This window comes from Neophocaena asiaeorientalis, unplaced genomic scaffold (assembly GCF_003031525.2).
Source record: "Neophocaena asiaeorientalis asiaeorientalis breed wild unplaced genomic scaffold, Neophocaena_asiaeorientalis_V1.1 scaffold233, whole genome shotgun sequence".
NCBI classification, from domain to species: Eukaryota; Metazoa; Chordata; class Mammalia; order Artiodactyla; family Phocoenidae; genus Neophocaena; species Neophocaena asiaeorientalis.
The window spans coordinates 327984-346996 of NW_020171811.1; the positions used below are offsets into that span (position 1 = coordinate 327984).

Sequence of the window (19013 nt, forward strand, 5' to 3'; positions counted from 1 at the left end):
GTTTTTCTTTCTCAAGATTGCTTTGGCTGTTCGGGGTCTTTTGTGTTTCTATACAGATTGTGAAATTTTTTGTTCTAGTTCTGTGAAAAATGCCATTGATAGTTTGATAGGGATTGCATTGAATCTGTAGATTGCTTTGGGTAGTATAGTCATTTTCACAATGTTGATTCTTCCAATCCAGCGCATGGTATATCTCTCTGTTTATATCATTTTTAGTTGCAGTGGTAAATGGGAGTGTTTTCTTCATTTCTCTTTCAGATTTTTCGTCATTAGTGTATAGGAATGCCAGAGATTTCTGTGCATTAATTTTGTATCCTGCTACTTTATCAAATTCATTGAATAGTTCTAGTAGTTTTCTGGTAGAGTCTTTAGGATTCTCTATGTATAGTATCATCTTATCTGCAAACAGTGACAGCTTTACTTCTTCTTTTCCAATGTGGATTCCTTTTTCTTCTCTGACTGCTGTGGCTAAAACTTCCAAAACTATGTGGAAACTACTTTCTGGAGGGATTTTATCATAAATGGTTGTTGAATTCTGTCAAAAGCTTTTTCTGCATATTGAGATGATCATATGGTTTTTCTCCTTCCCTTTGTTAACATGGTGTATCACATTGATTGATTTGTGTATATTGAAGAATCCTTGCATTCCTGGGATAAACCCCACTTGATCATCATGTTGGCTGTGGGTTTGTCATATATGGCCTTTATTATGTTGAGGTAAGTTCCCTCTATGTCTACTTTCTGGAGGGTTTTTATCATAAATGGTTGTTGAATTCTGTCAAAAGCTTTTTCTGCATATTGAGATGATCATATGGTTTTTCTCCTTCACTTTGTTAACATGGAGAATCACATTGATTGGTGTGTGTATATTGAAGAATCCTTGCATTCCTGGGATAAACCCCACTTGGTCATGATGTATGATCCTTTTAATGTGTTGTTGGATTCTGTTTGTGAGTATTTTGTTGAGGATTTTTACATCTATATTCATCAGTGATATTGGTCTGTAATTTTCTTTTTTTGTAGTATCTTTGTCTGGTTTTGGTATCAGGGTGATGGTGGCCTCATAGAATGAGTTTTGGAGTGTTCTTCCCTCTGCTATATTTTGGAAGAGTTTGAGAAGATAGCTGTTAGCTGTTCTCTAAATGTTTGATAGAATTTGCCTGTGAAGCCATTTGGTCCTGGTCTTTTGTTTGTTGGAAGGTTCTTAATCAGTATCAATTTCAGTGCTTGTGATTGGTCTGTTTATATTTTCTATTTCTTCCTGGTTCAATCTCGGAAGGTTGTGCTTTTCTAAGAATTTGTCCGTTTCCTCCAGGTTGTCCATTTGATTGGCATAGAGTTGCTTGTAGTAATCTGTACTAGAGCCTGCTTGCACACAGGCTTCTTGGTGGCTGCAGCAGCAGCCTTAGTGTTTCATGCCTGTCTCTGGTGTCCACACTGATAGCCGTGGCTCGCGCCCGTCTATGGAGCTCATTTAGGTGGTGCTCTGAACCCCCTCTCCTTGCGCACCCCAAAACAATGGTCTCTTGCCTCTTAGGCAGGTCCAGACTTTTTCCCGGACTTGCTCGTGGCTAGCTGTGGCGCAGTAGCCCCCTTCAGGCTATGTTCACGCAGCCAACCCTAGTCCTCTTCCTGGGATCTGACCTCCGAAGCTGGAGCCTCAGCTCCCAGCCCCCGCCCCCCTGGTGGGTGAGCAGACAAGCCTCTCAGGCTGGTGAGTGCTGGTCGGCACCGATCCTCTGTGCGGGAATCTCTCCGCTTTGCCCTCTGCACCCCCGTTGTTGAGATGTTCTCTGTGGCTCCGAAGCTACCCCCTTCCGCCACCCGCAGTCTCTGCCTGTGAAGGGGCTTCCTGGTGTGTGGAAACCTTTCCTCCTTCACAGCTCTCTCCCACTGGTGCTGGTCCCGTCCCTATTCTTTTGTCTCTGTTTATTCTTTTTTCTTTTGCTCTACCCAGGTACGTGGGGGATTTCTTCCCTTTGGGGAGGTCTGAGGTCTTCTGCCAGCGTTCAGTAGGTGTTCTGTAGGAGTTGTTCCACGTGTAGATGTATTTCTGGTGTATTTGTGGGGAGGGAGGTGATCTGCACGTCTTACTCCTCTGCCGTCTTGAAGGTCTCCCCCACAAACCACTTTTGATACGTTCATTCAGTCACAGCACTGTCTTCATACACTGCACAAACCTTTTTTGTGTGTTTTGGTTGTGTCTTTACCTTTCTTGAAATGATAAAGCATGATATGCAAAAAATGTTGCTTTTTTTCTTCCAACTTCAATATTAAAATGGCTACACAAAAATTCACCAATTTTGATGTCTTCTTGTAAATGCACGCTGATATGACAGCTGTCACATATAGTCTAACAAAATTGCTTTGAATGAAGTTAGAGACAACTAAATGCTACTAGAGCCATCTTATTGAAGAAACCGAATGAACCTTTTGGCCAACACAATATATGGGTAAATCTTCAAAAAGGAAGATATACCTATATAAAATAATAATGAAAATGAAGATGATGTTTTGTGAGGTTCTAGAAAAGAAGTAAAATTCTGACCAACAATAGCAGGTGAATTGGGAAGGGGTAATAGAGTTAATGCATTCTAAGGTTATTGTATTGAGAGGAGAATAAAGGTATGAATTATGCGTAACCTTTACCAAGGAAAGTATGTGTGTTAAAATTTCTAGGGTAACTTCTGAAGAATAGCGATAGAGGTTGTCAATTCCAAACTGGTTGTGGAGGAAAAAAAAAAGACAAAAACAAACCAAACAACAACAAAAAACTCAATCTAAAAGAAGGTAAGACAGGACAAAAAGAAGTATAGAATATGGAACCAATAGAAATCACAAAATAAGAGGTAGATAGTTATCCATGTATTTCAGTAATTACTAGAGAAAGAAAAAATATTTAAATGACCTAGTTGACAGAAAAAGAGTTTCAGACTAGAGTACTGTGTTTTGTTAAAGTAATGTTCATGGTGTTTTTGTTTTTTAAATCAAACCAACACAATGGTTTGAAGTGGAAAATAAGTTCTCCTGGCTGCAAGTCTTTATTCCCTTTCACAGAAGTAACTACTGTCTTTTTCCATTTCCTTCCAGACATTTTCTATATATTGTTCTCCAGACTTCTTTTTTTGTCCTCTCACTTTACAACTGTTTGAACATTTTCCATGTTAACATATATTGCTGTTATTTGTTCTTGTTAATAGCTGCAGAGTATTTTGTTGTACAGAGGTAACATTCATTTAATCCCTTATTGATGTACATTTAGGTTATTTCCACATTTTTTTGCAGTTGGAATCAGTGTTGCAGTGAATATCTTTGTATGTATTGTTGAGTATATAAAGTTTGATTAATAGTGCCAAATGGCTTCCAAAAAGCATGATCAGTTTTTCATTTTCACAAGCAGATTTGAAAATGTTTCTTAATACTGTCTCCAAAATATATATTACTGGGAATTGTAAAACTTCTGCAAAACTGATGGGATTAAAAAATAGCTTTAATTTGTGTTTCTTTCATTTGAGAATAAGCATCCTTTAGAAGTTTATTGGCATTTATATTTCCTTTACTATGAAATACCCATCCATCCTCTTTTCTCAGCCTGCTTTTGAAGGTGTGTATGAGAGTGGGGTTATTTGTGAAATACTTTTTGAAAGATGATTTTGAAATTCCAAGATTCTTCTTTATCTCAGGATAATTTTTTATTATTTTTATGGAGTGCTTAGAAGTGTCTGATGGCGAATACTAGTACTAGAAATTAGTTCGTGCAGTCCAAAGGATTCCTTTCAAAGACTTATAGCCAAGTTCAGAGATCTGGAATATGACATTGGTATCAGTTGTTACGTTTGGTTCTTCTTGGGCTAACATCCATAAAATGGATGTCCAGAAAGTCTACTCTACCTTTGACTATATTCCATAGAAATCAGCAGTTCTTTCTGGATTTAATCTCTTTCTTGCTCTGATTTTGTTTATTTTTTAGTCCATGCTGTGTTGGCATTCTAATCATAGGCCACATCTCAGTAAGGTAGTTGTTCCTCTTTTGCTGGAAAGGAGGACATAGTAGTAAGTACTTAGCCAGGGTCCTGGGAGTTATTCAGCCTCCTCCCAGATACTTGCTTTCCAGTTGCCAGGATCCTTTTCTTTTTTTTTTTTAATTGGTTGCAGTTGGAAAGTCAGCTGGGGTTATGATGCAGCAACTCCAGAGATCACTTTCTGATTTTGGTTTAGGCTTCATAATGATGCTGTTTCCCTTTATGTCTTGGGCCAGGCATTCCAGAAATTAGGATTGTCCTTGCTACACACTGCCCTGTTGTTTGAAGCACTAAGTGACTCTTCCACACTATGGCTCATTCTTTAAGCCCTTTAAATTGATCTAGGTCAGCAGCTATTTATGTAGTTATAGATATTGGTTTAATTAATTAACCTCAGTATTAAATTCATGATCTACTACAATATTGTTTCAGGGAGGGATATGATGAATCGTATGGCTGCCTTTCATTTTGCCACAATCAGATTTTTAATACCTAGGACCCTTTTTGTTGTTGTTGTTAAAATCTGAGAGGCATATTGCTTTTAGTCATTTCCCAAGTACTATTTTTTAGGACCCATTTGATTACCAAAACCCTTAAGAGGATGTTGAATCCAAGTGTAATCCAAAGGACCCTTATTATACACAAGGGGTACAACCAGCTTACTTCAATTCATTCCCAGAGTGTGAACACTTAAGCCCTTTATGTCAACTTGCCAGTAGTATCAAAAGGCCCTACAGTTCCAGTCTCTTACCTTCCAAGACTTCTACTCTTTCCTTACTGTGTTTTTATAAATGTCTTAAGTGTGGCTTATTAGAGTCTAACTTAACACTATTTTGGTGGACTGATTGTAGCAGAAGCAACTGGTAGCTAAGTAAACACTGGCATTGGCTAATTGTATCCAGAGCTAAGAAACTGAAAGCAAAGACCAGACTCCAGAGTGACCCCAGATACTAAGGCCATATCTTATAGAGTAGCATGTTTTGGGGAATGGGCTTCCTACTTCAGTTAAAAATTGTAGTTGAGGGTTGCCGTGTGCTGCTAGACAGGAGATGGCTTAGGAACAAGGGACAGTGGTGGAGTTTGTCCACCTTTAAAACTTGGTCTTCAGAATCTTGTAGTGCTTGTTACCCTTATTATTAGCAAATCTGTCTCTGAGTGTTAGCCTTGAAACACTGTGGTGAAGGCTGGGATCACTGAATGTGCCAAACTTAAACCCTAATACAGTGGTTTTTTCAAAAAAATTTAAAACATACATCCCTGTGTCAGTACCATCTAGAGGGACTTCCCTGGTGGTCCAATGGTTAAGACTCTGCGCTCCCAACGCAGGGGGCCCAGGTAAGATCGCTGGTCAGGGAACTAGATCCCGCATGCTGCAACTAAGAATCCCAAAGGTGGTGACGAAGATCCTGCATGCCACAACTAAGACCTGGCACAGCCAAATATAATAAACAAACCATATAGAACTCTATAACTAATGCTGCACTTTTCAGTTCTTTTTTACAGCTACCTCTCAGAGCTCAAGCCAGTCTTAAAAGCACTGAAAATCTGGACTGGTTCCACTATACCATCTCAAACACAGAGCTACTGTCTCTCTTTCTTCCCTATGGATCACCTTTCTGGCTGAAGGGGGACACTTGTTTTTTTCCTAGGACTATCAGGTTGAGTTCCCTAACACACAACTGCCCTTATCAGAGAAGAAGGGCAAAAACACCCACACATTCTGTCTCTGGTGGATTTTTCCCTTCCTATATAATAAGGACATACTCGTCAGCCAGGTTTTTAGTAGGACATTTCTAGGAACCTTAGCCACAGTCATTCATGGACTCTTATTCTAATATTCTACTTTTAATGTGATTCTCCTGTAACTAACAACTGACTCAGTTTTCCATGCTTCAGGTTTTCAAGACACCAAATGTGATTGGTTCATCCCATTTTTTAACATCACTTGTCCCACCTCAGTGCGTTCAGCAAGTAGAAAACCACAAGGCACACACAGTAGGTCTTGCTGCATGGAGGTGGATTCTCTTAGGAGGGCTGTGGTCAGGCTGGCAGTGGTTAGTCCTTTAGAAAAAAGTGCCATCAGCACAAGTAGGAAAGTCCAAAGAGAAAATTGGTGTCTGAGAGAAGATGTGGAACCCTCAGGCGTATTAAATTCAAGGTGTTAGCAAGGCATTCAGGTGAAAATAACAGGTACATAGTCAAAACTGCAGATATGGGGCTCTGTTCCTCAACTACTCTAGTTGACTGCTGGGGTATGAAGAATGAAACTTCTCTCTTTTGAGAAAATAGCTTCTCAAAACCCATTTATGCATGAACAACAGAGCTGGAACCTACAGGCCTGAGGCCTCTGAACTTAGGGGATTGTATGCTGTATCTCAGTGAAAGGCAACAGTGATCTGGTATCACCCAATCAGAAGAATGAAATAAATCCAAATTTCAGGTAATTTTCATGAGGCTGATGTAAGCCATCAAAGAATAGCTATATCTGTGATAAATAACTATTTAGCTTACTTGCCTTTTAGGATGAACTACAAAATATTATCTTTACATAAAACTGCTTCATGGTACAATTTCGGTTCATAGAAGATTCTGCCCACTTTGCACTGAAGCTTAAGACAATACTGTGAAATAGATATTTGAATAACATACTCAAAACTGAAGTTTATTCACTAAGTTACATATATTAAAGAAGGCACAGTCCCCAAACATCTGAGTTATTAATTACCTGTTCTTGTGAATTCTAGCTTCTAGCTACAGTCATAAAAAGCTGTCACTCAGTCTCACCAAGACCGTGTCTTTCCTGGCAGAAACCTCACACAGCTACTACTGGGAGCACAGTTGTGGTGTGGAACTCAGCTGATTTTCCTGAAGAATTAGTGTCTGTTACTCGTAGTTTTAATTGAGCCATATTATTGACTTTTACAGGTCAGTTTAAGAATTTAGACATCATGAAGAAGTTAGGCACCATTTGTGAAGTTACTCCTGTGGGAAAATATATTCTAAATCCTAGACTTAACTGAAGAATTGTTCAGCACAGCTCAGATATAAGACTTCTGTGCACATTTAAAAGTGATTAGGTAGGGAATTCCCTGGCAGTCCAGTGGTTAGGACTATGTGCTTCCATTGCAGGGGGCACAGGTTGTTTTTTTGGTTTTTTTTAAATTAATTAATTAATTTATTTTTGGCTGTGTTGGGCCTTCGTTGCTGCAAGCTTTTTACTGTAATCTTCAGGAGTTATCCCGTACTTCTGCCTTGGTTGATAATGGGGAACATGAAATTATCATCTATTCTGGATTATCTTCGTTGATCCCCTTCTACTGGCAAATTATTTTTGGCTGCGTTGGATCTTCGTTGCTGCATGCGGGCTTTCTCTAGTTGCGGCGAGTGCAGGCGACTCTTCATTGCGGTGCGCGGGCGTCTCATTGTGGTGGCTTCTTATTTGTTGCGAGTGCGGGCTCTAGGCGTGTGGGCTCAGTATTTGTGGCATGAGGGCTCAGTAGTTGTGGCTCACGGGCTCTAGAGCGCAGGCTCAGTAGTTGTGGCACACAGGCTTAGTTGCTCCGTGGCAAGTGGGATCTTCCCAGACCAGGGCTCGAACCCCTGTCCCCTGCATTGACAGGTGGATTCTTAACCACTGTGCCACCAGAGAAGTCCCTATTGGCAGATTATTAAGAAGTTATTTTCTTCCTCACTTTTTAGGAACTCTGGTGCTTGCTGAAATAAAATGTTGCCACTGTGCACTTAGGTTTAAGGCATATGTAACCATTCATGTAATATAGGTTTTCCCATTTTTACAAATAAAAGCTAAATTTTCTTTAAAGATTTTTACTCAGATTTTTATTGTTAGAAAATTGTACCCTTATTTGATTTATCTAGTTCTTTAAAATTGGTAACACTAAATTATTTAGCTTAATTATCAATTAATGTTAACTTGAAGGGACTGTTGAAAAGAGTGCCATAATGATTATAAATAAATTTGGTGTATCATACCTAAATTAAATATATGTATAAACCACATCATTAATGACTGTTTTTTTTAAAAGGTATTTTATGGCATAGAAAAATATTTAAAGCTTTTTTTAGCTCTGAATTGAAAGTTGTAATATAAGGGGAAAATATCTCTGATTTGTGTGAGAATTTTATTTGTTTATCTAAAGCCTAATTTCTAAGTTTTTCCTTCTTGGCCTTGTATGTTATTCTAAGATGACTTTAAGTTAGAGCTAGAGCTTATCTGGACACCACTGGTTTTAAATGTGATGTTGTTTTACAAAAGACCATTACAAAACACTATCTAATAAAAAATATCTTATGGTGATGTCCTAAAAAGGAACACTTTTGTTTGTATCTTTCTTGCCTCCAACATATAATAATATTGCTGTTGCATTTATTCTGTGTCAAATATTGTATTAAATGCACTACATACTCTTTCTCACAGCGTTCCCAACGGAGGGACTTGCATAAACAGAAGCTTAGGGGCATGAGAATCTATTACAAAAATGGCCAGCTGGGCTTCCCTGGTGGCGCAGTGGTGGAGGGTCCACCTGCCGATGCAGGGGACACGAGTTTGTGCCCCGGTCCGGGAGGATCCCACATGCCGCGGAGCGGCTGAGCCTGTGAGCCATGGCCGCTGAGCCTGCGCGTCCGGAGCCTGTGCTCCGCGGCGGGAGAGGGCACAACAGTGAGAGGCCCGCGTACCACAAAAAAAAAAAAAATGGCCAGCAACTGGTATTACCAAAATGTAGGGAATGTTTCTGGAAAGTGGTAGATAAGGAAGCCAGACAGGTGGAATGAATTCAGATGATACTTTAATGGATTCAGCTGTGATTCAGAAGAGTTAGATTGCCCAAGGTTACATTGCCAGTGAATGGCTGAATCGGCACTTGAATCCAGGTGTGTCTAACCCAGACCTCGAGCTCTTCTTCATTATATTGCATTTACATAATACAAATGCAATCATTTTATCAACTTCTAAACTCCTTTTACTGGAGTAAAACACTCTTTCTATGCAAAATGAAGTTCGGTGATGACAATGTCATTCTAGGCAGTATTCCCATATCAACCATAAAATTCCCATAAATAACGAATATTTTATTTGAATATAACTTTTTCTAGTTAAACAAATAGGTTTTTGGTAGACAATTGGAAAATACAACTCAAAAAAGAAGAAAGCAAAGTTACTTTAAATTTTAATACCCAGACATAAACATTGTGTATGTTTTTGAGACATTTTTTTCTGTATACATATGTACTTATATAATATATATGTAATATCCCTTCTTCACTTAATATATCATGAACATGTTTTCATATCAAAACATGTTTTAACTGTGTTGTAATATCTATGACTGTACCATAAGTTATTTTACCATGCTTTCATTATTAAGTAACACTGTAGAGAATATCATCTCTGCATATCTCAAGAAAATAAATTTTGAAGTGAAATTATGAGTTCTAGGATTTTATACATTTTTAAGGCTTCTGGCTTTATAGAAAGAATGTACCAGTGTACATTCCCATTAAAGTATTAAGAATGTCTAATTCCTCATCTCTGATACTTACTGTAAAGTTTTCCTTCTTATAGATAGAGACACAAAATGTAACGTGGTGACCAAGTTATTATCATTTTGTTTTTCAGGAGATGATTTTTCTTTGATTCAACAAGAGATATTTATGGTTAAAGAATGTAAGCATTGCAACATTGTTGCCTACTTCGGGAGCTATCTCAGGTAAAAAACACAAAAGCATCTACTCTGTCTTTGTATTTCATATTTCTTTGCTCACACACCCCCTCCCTTTCATGTAGTGCTATTTTGTATATAAATTTTAAAAATTATTTGTCTGAAGTTCTAAAATTTCTCAGGTCTTCTTATTGTCTACTCTTTTATATTAATAATGACAGTTTCATTTATGCATTTATACCTTATCTGGCAACCTTAATGAAATACTATGAATGATTACAAGCAAGTGTTCTAGCTTATAAAATTGAGCACATTCTAAACCATTTAAGGTGGGAACAAAGCTGAAATTAATATGCTTTTCTGTATCCTGAAGGGCAATTTCCTGTTGCAGTCTATCCTAAACCTGCAGTGTATCCTAAACCTTTGTGTGCTAAAGAGTGACAGCCTTCAAAATATGTCAGTTGTTGAGAATTACTAACTAATATAATTTTCTTTCTCTTTCGTGTTAGTCGGGAAAAACTATGGATTTGTATGGAATACTGTGGTGGCGGATCACTTCAAGATATTTACCATGGTACTGTTAATTTGACTCCACATTTTAAAACTTTGACTTTAATGACTGTTATTTAACATTTCTAGTTAACAATGGATACTAACAGGTAGATTTACTGTTCTTCCGTCCTGCTCCTGGAGTATTGCGTAAAAGCAACCTATATTTTATATTTTGTTGGTTATTCAGTTAAATTGCTGGAGCCTGAACTGAGAAATCGGAGAGTACTTGAACAATCCAGATTTAACTTTTCAGACGTAGTCTCTAGGTTATGTAGTCTCTAGGGAAGTATTTTATCTACAAACAAAGCTGCCTAAACTTCCTTGTAAATTAGAATTGAAATGTAAAGGGTGACTCTCACATAAAGCAAATTACATGTCTATCTTAATAATAAGCTGCTAACTAGGAAAACAGTTTAGTTGTTGCTATAATATTTTTGTATTAAAAATATATAATTTTAAGAATTTGGAGTATTTTATTTAGCATTAGGTTAATTTAGACAACTTTCTGAAATGAACTTTCCCTTATAATACTATATTAGAATGACTATTCTCTTTTATTTTACCCCTGTTGTTGATTTTTAAAAATTATTGGTAGAAAACAGCTCTGTGCCACTTGGTTTAAAATTCTTCTCTGTGGGACTTCCCTGGTAGTCCAGTGAGTAAGACTCCATGCTCCCAGTGCAGGGGGCCCGGGTTCGATCCCTGGTTGTGGAACTAGATCCCGTATGCATGCCGAGACTAAGAAGCCCACAAGCCGCAACTAAGAAGTCCACATGCCGCAACTAAAACAAACAAAACATCTTACATGCTGCAGCTAAAGATAACACGTGCCACAACTGAGACCTGATGCAGCCTAAATAAATATTAAAAAATAAAATTATTTTCTATGATTTTATGAAGAATTATGATCTTTTATATGAAGAATTTTTATCTAATATCAATATTTATAATTTTTATCCACACTTTCACAGAATGAGAACTCAAGGATATGGATTAATAAAACTATGCAGTGGGCATTTTTTATTTTTTACTACTTACCCTTTTAAATTGAAAGAATTATTTTGAGACATTAATTTTATTTCTTTATGAAATTTCTGCTTTCCATTATTAAACCTGCTATTTATTGAATTAAATTGAATCTAAAAAGTATTCATCCCTGTAAATATACTAGATAGCATAGTAATCAAGAATAACTACACCTATAATAACTGTTAATAAAGTGGTTTCAAAACCCTTCTATTACTCCTATTTTATCATTACTGTGAATCAAAATTTTATGTTCCTGAGTAGGTGTAGGGAACCAGTGATTAAAATATGTAGTAAAATATTTTCGTAAGTAAAGATTACATGTAAGTGTATCTGATTTTGATTTCACTGTCAGCAAATACCACCCCGGATTTCAAATATTCTTTCATGTTATTGGAAGGCATATTTCAAAAGCCCCTAGTTGGGTACTTGCAGAAGGATTTTATATTTCATAGGGAGAGATTTGGTTTTCAGAAGTGACCTAATTGCTTTTTGGATACTTAGGTAAGGTATTGGATCAAGCTCCTTGTTTCGATAGATATAGTAAAGAATTATGCTAAGGAAATGATATCTAGACTTTTAAAAAAATAAATGATGCCTTTTAGTATATTTCAGCAGTCGATCCCTTTATGGTCCTCTAACTTGTGTATGTAACTGTAATTAATTTTATATGTTTTTCTCATTTGGCGGCTTTATTGTTTAAAATATTGTTCAGGATTGAGATCATGTCCATTGCTTTGTATAGAACATCCTGTGATGTCCAGTACTGTGCTTTGCACATTATGGGTGCTTAATATTTTCACTGTCCAAAGTTGTTATGGAACAAATCTTCCATTTTTTTTTTTAACATCTTTACTGGAGTATAATTGCTTTACAAAGTTGTGTTAGTTTCTGCTGTATAACAAAGTGAATCAGCTATATGTATACATATATCCCCTTATCTCCTCCCTCTTGTGTCTCCCTCCCACCTTCCCTATCCCACCCCTCTAGGTGGTCACAAAGCACCGAGCTGACCTCCCTGTGCTATGCGGCTGCTTCCCACTAGCTATCTATTTTACATTTGGTAGTGTATGTATGTCCATGCCACTCTCTCACTTCGTCCCAGCATACCCTTCCCCCTCCCTGTGTCCTCAAGTCTATTCTCTACGTCTGCCTCTTTATTCCTGTCCTGCTCCTAGGTTCTTCAGAACCATTTTTTTTTGATTCCATATATATGTGTTAGCATACGATATTTGTTTTTCTCTTTCTGACTTACTTCACTCTGTATTACAGTCTCTAGGTCCATCCACATCACTACAAATAACTCAGTTTCGTTTCTTTCTATGGCTGAGTAATATTCCATTGTATATATGTGCCACATCTTCTTTATCCATTCAGCTGTCACTGGACACATAGGTTGCTTCCATGTCCTGTCTATTGTAAATAGAGCTGCAATGAACATTGTGGTACATGACTCTTTTTGAATTATGGTTTTCTCAGGGTATATGCCCAGTAATGGGATTTCTGGGTTGTATGGTAGTTCTATTTTTAGTTTTCTGAGGAACCTCCATATTGTTCTCCATAGTGGCTCTATGAATTTACATTCCCACCAACAGTGCAAGAGGGTTCCCTTTTCTCCACACCCTCTCCAGCATTTATTTTTTGTAGATTTTTTGATCATGGCCATTCTGACTGGTGTGAGGTGATACCTCATTGTAGTTTTAAATCTTCCATTTTTAAAGTACATTTAAAATTTTTCAACTTTACTTTTTTTTTGTTTCCTGATTATAAGAATAATATATGCTCATGAGGAGAAGTCACCCAATGATTTATACAGAAGTTTTATAATTGTTTCTCATTTTTAAAATGTTTTTAATCTGTTGTATTCAAATGTGTAACGATGTGGTCTCTTTTTTTCTTTCTAGTTACAGGACCATTATCAGAATTGCAAATAGCCTATGTATGCAGAGAAACTTTACAGGTACTATATTTGCTTATGTAGATAGAAATGCAGTTCTAGTTTCGCAGTTGAAAACAATAAAATGGTGATCTGTCCAAAAGAAAAAGAGTAAACCAGATTTTTCTGTTAACCTATGGTAATTCTGTAAGCCTAGTTATTTCTTTTGTGAATGAGTCTCAGAAATTCATTTAAGTTGATGCTGGTATACACAATGGTGACGTTTGGTGTTCTGCTTTGTAGTGCTTAGCCCACAATTGCTGCAAAGCTGAGGAAAGCCATAGGTGTGAATTGTTTTTCATGAATGAATCACCAGACCTCTCAATTATAACACCTTGTCTAAGCTTTCCCTTCAAGTTTTATGGCAGTAAAAGGAATCCTTTTGCAAAAGACATGTGTTCTTTTACCATTTCTCCCAAAATGAGAGTAAAGTTGCATAACAATAACCCAGAATGTTATCTGGAAATCTTTGTAATTTGTAAGTTCTGTGTAATATTAATAAATGCTATCGTTATCAGAATCCTTTTTAGAAGCTTCTAAACATCGTATTAAGTTGAGATTTCTTTACTTCCTTATTTCACATCCTGTGAGAGCTTTTAGTATGTTAGAGTAGGTTATGAATCTTCAGTAGGTATATAGAGTATGCAGCATTTCTTCCAATTTATTTTGTTAGTTCCTTGAAAGATTAGTGATTGAAAAAATTAGTAGTTAATAATTTTGTTCATATACTTTAAGGCATTTAATTTAGGAAGCAAGATTAAGTAGTAGGGACTGTGTTTTTTATTTTGGCAATTCACAACTGATACTTGTTAATTGATGCTTCTATCTCTGCATTTCCTAGATTGTGTAATTTGTTTAGAAGTGAAATTGATGTTCTATATGTTGTTCTTCCATATTTTAGAAATTGGGAATTTGACCTGATTTAAGGGAAAGTTCTAGTCTTTTCCAAGAGTTGGTTTCCACATGCTTTAAAATTTTATTGTTAGATATATGAAAGTAAACATATATATAAATAATTTATATTTCTGTAATATTTACATAACAAAGAAATCTGCTTTTTTTATATCCATATAAAATAGAAACCTAATCATGCACTCAGAGCAGAAAATTGTTGACAGATCAGTGTTCTTTATGTTTTAATTTCCAAAGATCACTGCCTCTTTAAGTAATGGACAGAGTACTGGATGGAGGTAGAAAACAAAACAAAAACTTGTGTTTGCAGTCTGGCCCTGGTATATGACCATGATCTCTCATCTATGGTTGTAGTTCCCCAAGTATAAAATGAGGCTCTAGAAGGGATGACCTCCAAGATATTAGTTCCAATTTAAAAATTCTCTTATGCTGACAAAGTTCCACATCTAATGTCTGTCAACCGGTGAATGGATAAAGAGGCATGGTTTATAAATACAGTGGAGTATTATTCAGCCACAAAAAAAGAAATCCTGTCACTTGTTACAACACAGATGAACCTGGAGGACATTATGCTAAGTGAAAAGAGCCAGGCACAGAAAAACAAATATTTGTATGTAGAATCTCAGTTATATGTAGAATCTAAAAAAGTTGAACTCACAGAACAAAATCCTCAACTTCCAACTTAAGAAACTAGAAAAAGGTGATCAAATTAAAGCCAAAGTAAGCAGAGGACGGAAATAATAAAGATCACAGTGGAAATCCGTGAAATAGAAAGCAGAATAATACGAGAAAGATCAACGAAACCAAAATCTCATTCTTTAAGAAAATCAATAAAATTGATAAACCAGATTATCAGGAAAAATGAGAAGATGCAAGGTACCAATATTTGGAATGAATGGAGGGACATTATGACAGAATCTATAAATATTAAAAGGATGACAAGGATATTCAGTAGCCAAGGAATATTATGAACAACATTATAGCAAAAAAGCCTGCAGTTTAGATGAAATGGAAATAGTGTCCTTGAAAGGCACAAGCTATCGTAGCTCAATTAGAAATCATCTGGACAGTCCTCTATCTATTCCCACAAAGAACAGTCCAAGCCAGATGATGTCATGGATAAATTCTACCAGACATTTAAGGAAGAAATAATGCCAATTCAACACAAACTCTTCTAGAAAATTGAAGAGTAGAGAATACCTCCCAGATCATCTTATGGGTCAGCATTGATCTGAAACCAAAATCAGACTTTACAAAAGAACAAAACTGTGAACTAATATCCTTCATGAACGTTTAATAGGTACAAAAATTGAAAAGGAAAATAAAAGGTTAGCAAAGGTAGTCCAACAATATATAAAAAGGTAATACATCATAAACAAGTAAGGTTTATCCTAGAAGGCAGTGTTGATTTAACATTCAAAAATCATTTCAAGTAATTGATTATATTAGCAAACAAAAAGAGAAGCAAAACCATGTGATCATCTGAATAGATATACAGAAACGCATTTAGCTAAATCCAAGATTTATTTCTGATAAAAATTCTTAGCATACTGAGAAAAGAAAGGAACTAATTCAGCCTGCTAAAGAGCACCTGTGGCAAACTTATGACTAAATCATATTTAATGTAAAAGACTAGATTCTTTCCCACAAAGGTCAATCAAACAAAGCAAAGATGTCTGCTTTCACCGCTTCTTTTTAACATAGTACTAGGAGGTTTAGCCAGGACAAAAAGCAAAAGCAATGAAATAAAAGGCATCTAGACTAGAAAGTAAGAATTAAAACTGTCTTTATTCACAGACCACATAACCATCTTTGTAGAAAATGGAATAGAATCTGCAAAGTATCTACTAAAACTAGTGAGTGAGACTAGGAAGTTTGCAAGATTCAAGATCAATATACAAAATCAATTGGATTTCCATACACTAGCAACAATCAGAAATTAAAAAATACAATTTATAATAACAAAAATATGACATTCTTAGGGATATATATGACAAAGATGCATGAATACCTATATACTAAAAACTATAAAACTGCTTAGAGAAATTAAAGAAGACCTAAGTAAACTGAGAGCTTTGCTATCTGTAGTATTCCTATATTCATGGATCAGAAAGTTCAGTAAAGATATCAGTTCTCCCCAAATTGACGTATAGATTCAATGCAGTTCCAGTCAAAATCAAAGGAAGCTTTTTTTTTTTCCCTCTAGAAATTGACAAGCTGATTCTAAAATTCCTACAGAAACCCAAAGGAACTGGAATAGTCAAACAATTGTGAAAAAGAACAAAAAAATTTGAGGGCCAACAGGAGCAATTTCAAGACTTATAAAACTACACTAACAAAGCATAGTAGTAAGCATTGGCATAAGGGTAGATAAGTAGTTCAGTGGAACAGAATAGAAAGACCAGAAGTAATTCCATGCATATATGGCTACTGATTTTTGACAAAGGAGAAAGGATACGTTTTTCAATAAATGGTTCTGGAATAATTGAACTTATTATTATAACTTCAGACACGTTAACTTTGACCCATATACAGACACATGAACTTTGAACCACGTTTCATACCATGTGTAAAAATTAACTCAATACTAATCACTTAGATCTAAATATAAAACCTCAAACTAGAACTTCTAGAAGAAAACATAGAAAATTTTGCAATCTTGAGTTAATAAAAGCCTTTTCGGACGTAACATATAAAAAGCATGATCCATAAAAGAAAAACTTGGCAAATTTGACTTTGTCAAAATTTAAAACTTCTGCTTTTCAAGACACACTGTTAAGAGAATAAAAAGACAAGCGACAGGCCAGAGGAAGATATTTGCAAAGTATAAATCTGATTAAGGACTTGTATCCAGAGTATATAAAGTACTCTCAAAACTCAATAATAGGAAAACAACCACCAAATAAACAAATGGACAAAAGATTTAAACAGATGCTTCATCAAAGAAGCTGTATGGATGGCAAATAAGGACATGGAAAAGATGCTCAATATCATTAGTTATTAGAAAAGTGTGAATTAAAACTATAGTGAGATACTACTACACACCAGTTAGAATGGCTAAAATTAAAAAGACTGACCTTTGGAAGGTTGGTGAGAATGTGGATTAACTGGAACTCTCGTACACTGCTAGGTTCAGTGTAAAACGGTACAGCTGCTTTGGAAGACAGTTTGGCAGTTTCCTAAAAGTTTAAACTTGTACCACCATCTGATCCAGCCATTATACTCCTAGGTATTTACCCAAGAGGGAAAAATCATACAAATACTTGACATAAATCTTCAAAGCAGGTTTATATATAATAGCCAAAAGCTGGAAACAGCCCAGCAACCCAAATGTCTATCAACAGGTGAACAAATAAACAAATTCTGTAATATCTGTACAGTGGAATGCTACTCAGTGATAAGAAAGAATGAAATATTGATAACACATTAACAGGGAATGTCAGATTAATTATTGTGAATGAAAGAAGCCAGATAAAAAAGAATATACTGTATGATTCCGTTTACATAAAACTCTAGAAAATTTTGGAAGTATTTATAGCAACAAAGTATATCAGTGTTTATGTGTGGGAGGAACTTTTGGGAGTGATGAATATGTTAATTATCTTGATTGTGGTGACAGGTGTTATAGTAAAATATTTCTGATTTTTATCAGAAAATGAATTCAGAAGTCTTAAAATACAGTAAACATTGATTAATAAGAAGAAACACATCTAGGTTTTTTCCCCTCGAATAAAGGACATTCTAGTTTTTCTTATTCAGTAAGATCTTTAAGTAGAAATTTAGATGTGAAGTTTGTAGTTTTGCTAATGCATACTTTTTTTTTTTAAAAACTTCAGGGTCTTGCCTATTTGCATACTAAAGGCAAAATGCATAGAGATATCAAGGTAAGTTTATTTAACTCAATTTAAACTCAATATGTTTAAGACTCAAAGGCATAGAGAACAGACCTGTGGTTGCCTAGGGGGAGGGGGGTGGGGGAGGGGAGGACTGAGAGTTTGGGATTAGCAGGTGCAAACTATTGTATATAGGATGGATAAACAAAGTTCTACTGTATAGCACAGGGAACTATATTCAATATCCTAAGATAAGCCATAATGGAAAAGAATATTAAAAAAAAGAATGTCTCTACGTGTATAACTGAGTCACTCTGCTGTACAGCAGGGATTAACACAACACTGTAAATCAACTACACTTCAATAAAAGAATAATAAAAAATAAATTCAGTATGTTTAAATTGATAATTTTATTGAAAGGAATTTTATGATGCTAATTTAATGGTATTTGTATTTTTGTTTTAGGGTGCAAATATTTTATTGACAGATCATGGTGACGTAAAATTAGGTATGTTATTTCAAATTCCTAAAATTTTTTTCAAAAAATTTTAGTATAATTTTAAATGAGAATAACATTATACAAATTTAATATTCACATGAAGAGCCACAATAATGTTCATCTTTTGACCCAGTAATTTTACTTTATTCAGTTTAAGGAAGTTAATCCTAAAGATAAAAAATCCATATTTGCTAAAGTATTAATCATAACATTATTTATAATAGGGAAAAAATGGAAACATAGGTCTAGCAGTAGAAAAACTTTTAAACTGTGATAAATCAACTTATGGAACATTATTCAGTCATCAAAATTAATAGTTAAGAAGAATAAGAGTAAAATCCCCTAATGTGTTAAATGACAAAAATGAACTATGTGAGTCTTTAGTTTTTTATAACCAGTTTAACAGCAATAAAAGAAGTTTATACATAGAAAAAAGAACTTTTAAAAATAGCACCAAAATTCTAACCTGGTTGTGTTAGAATAAAAGCAATCCAGGTGGATTTTTTTTTTTTCCAACTTAACTCAAGGTACTTGTAATGGAAATATTTTTATTGT

General features: G+C 35.5%; 1 protein-coding gene across 1 annotated transcript in view; it reads left to right on the plus strand.

Annotated features, from left to right (window-relative positions):
* MAP4K5 (mitogen-activated protein kinase kinase kinase kinase 5) overlaps positions 1-19013 on the plus strand; it is a 138913-nt gene that overhangs the window by 50639 nt on the left and 69261 nt on the right. Inside the window, exons 4-8 of the mRNA XM_024732812.1 lie at positions 9658-9748; positions 10210-10274; positions 13183-13238; positions 17963-18010; positions 18425-18467. Coding sequence (XP_024588580.1) covers positions 9658-9748; positions 10210-10274; positions 13183-13238; positions 17963-18010; positions 18425-18467 — 303 coding nt within the window. The remainder of the gene's footprint in view (positions 1-9657; positions 9749-10209; positions 10275-13182; positions 13239-17962; positions 18011-18424; positions 18468-19013) is intronic.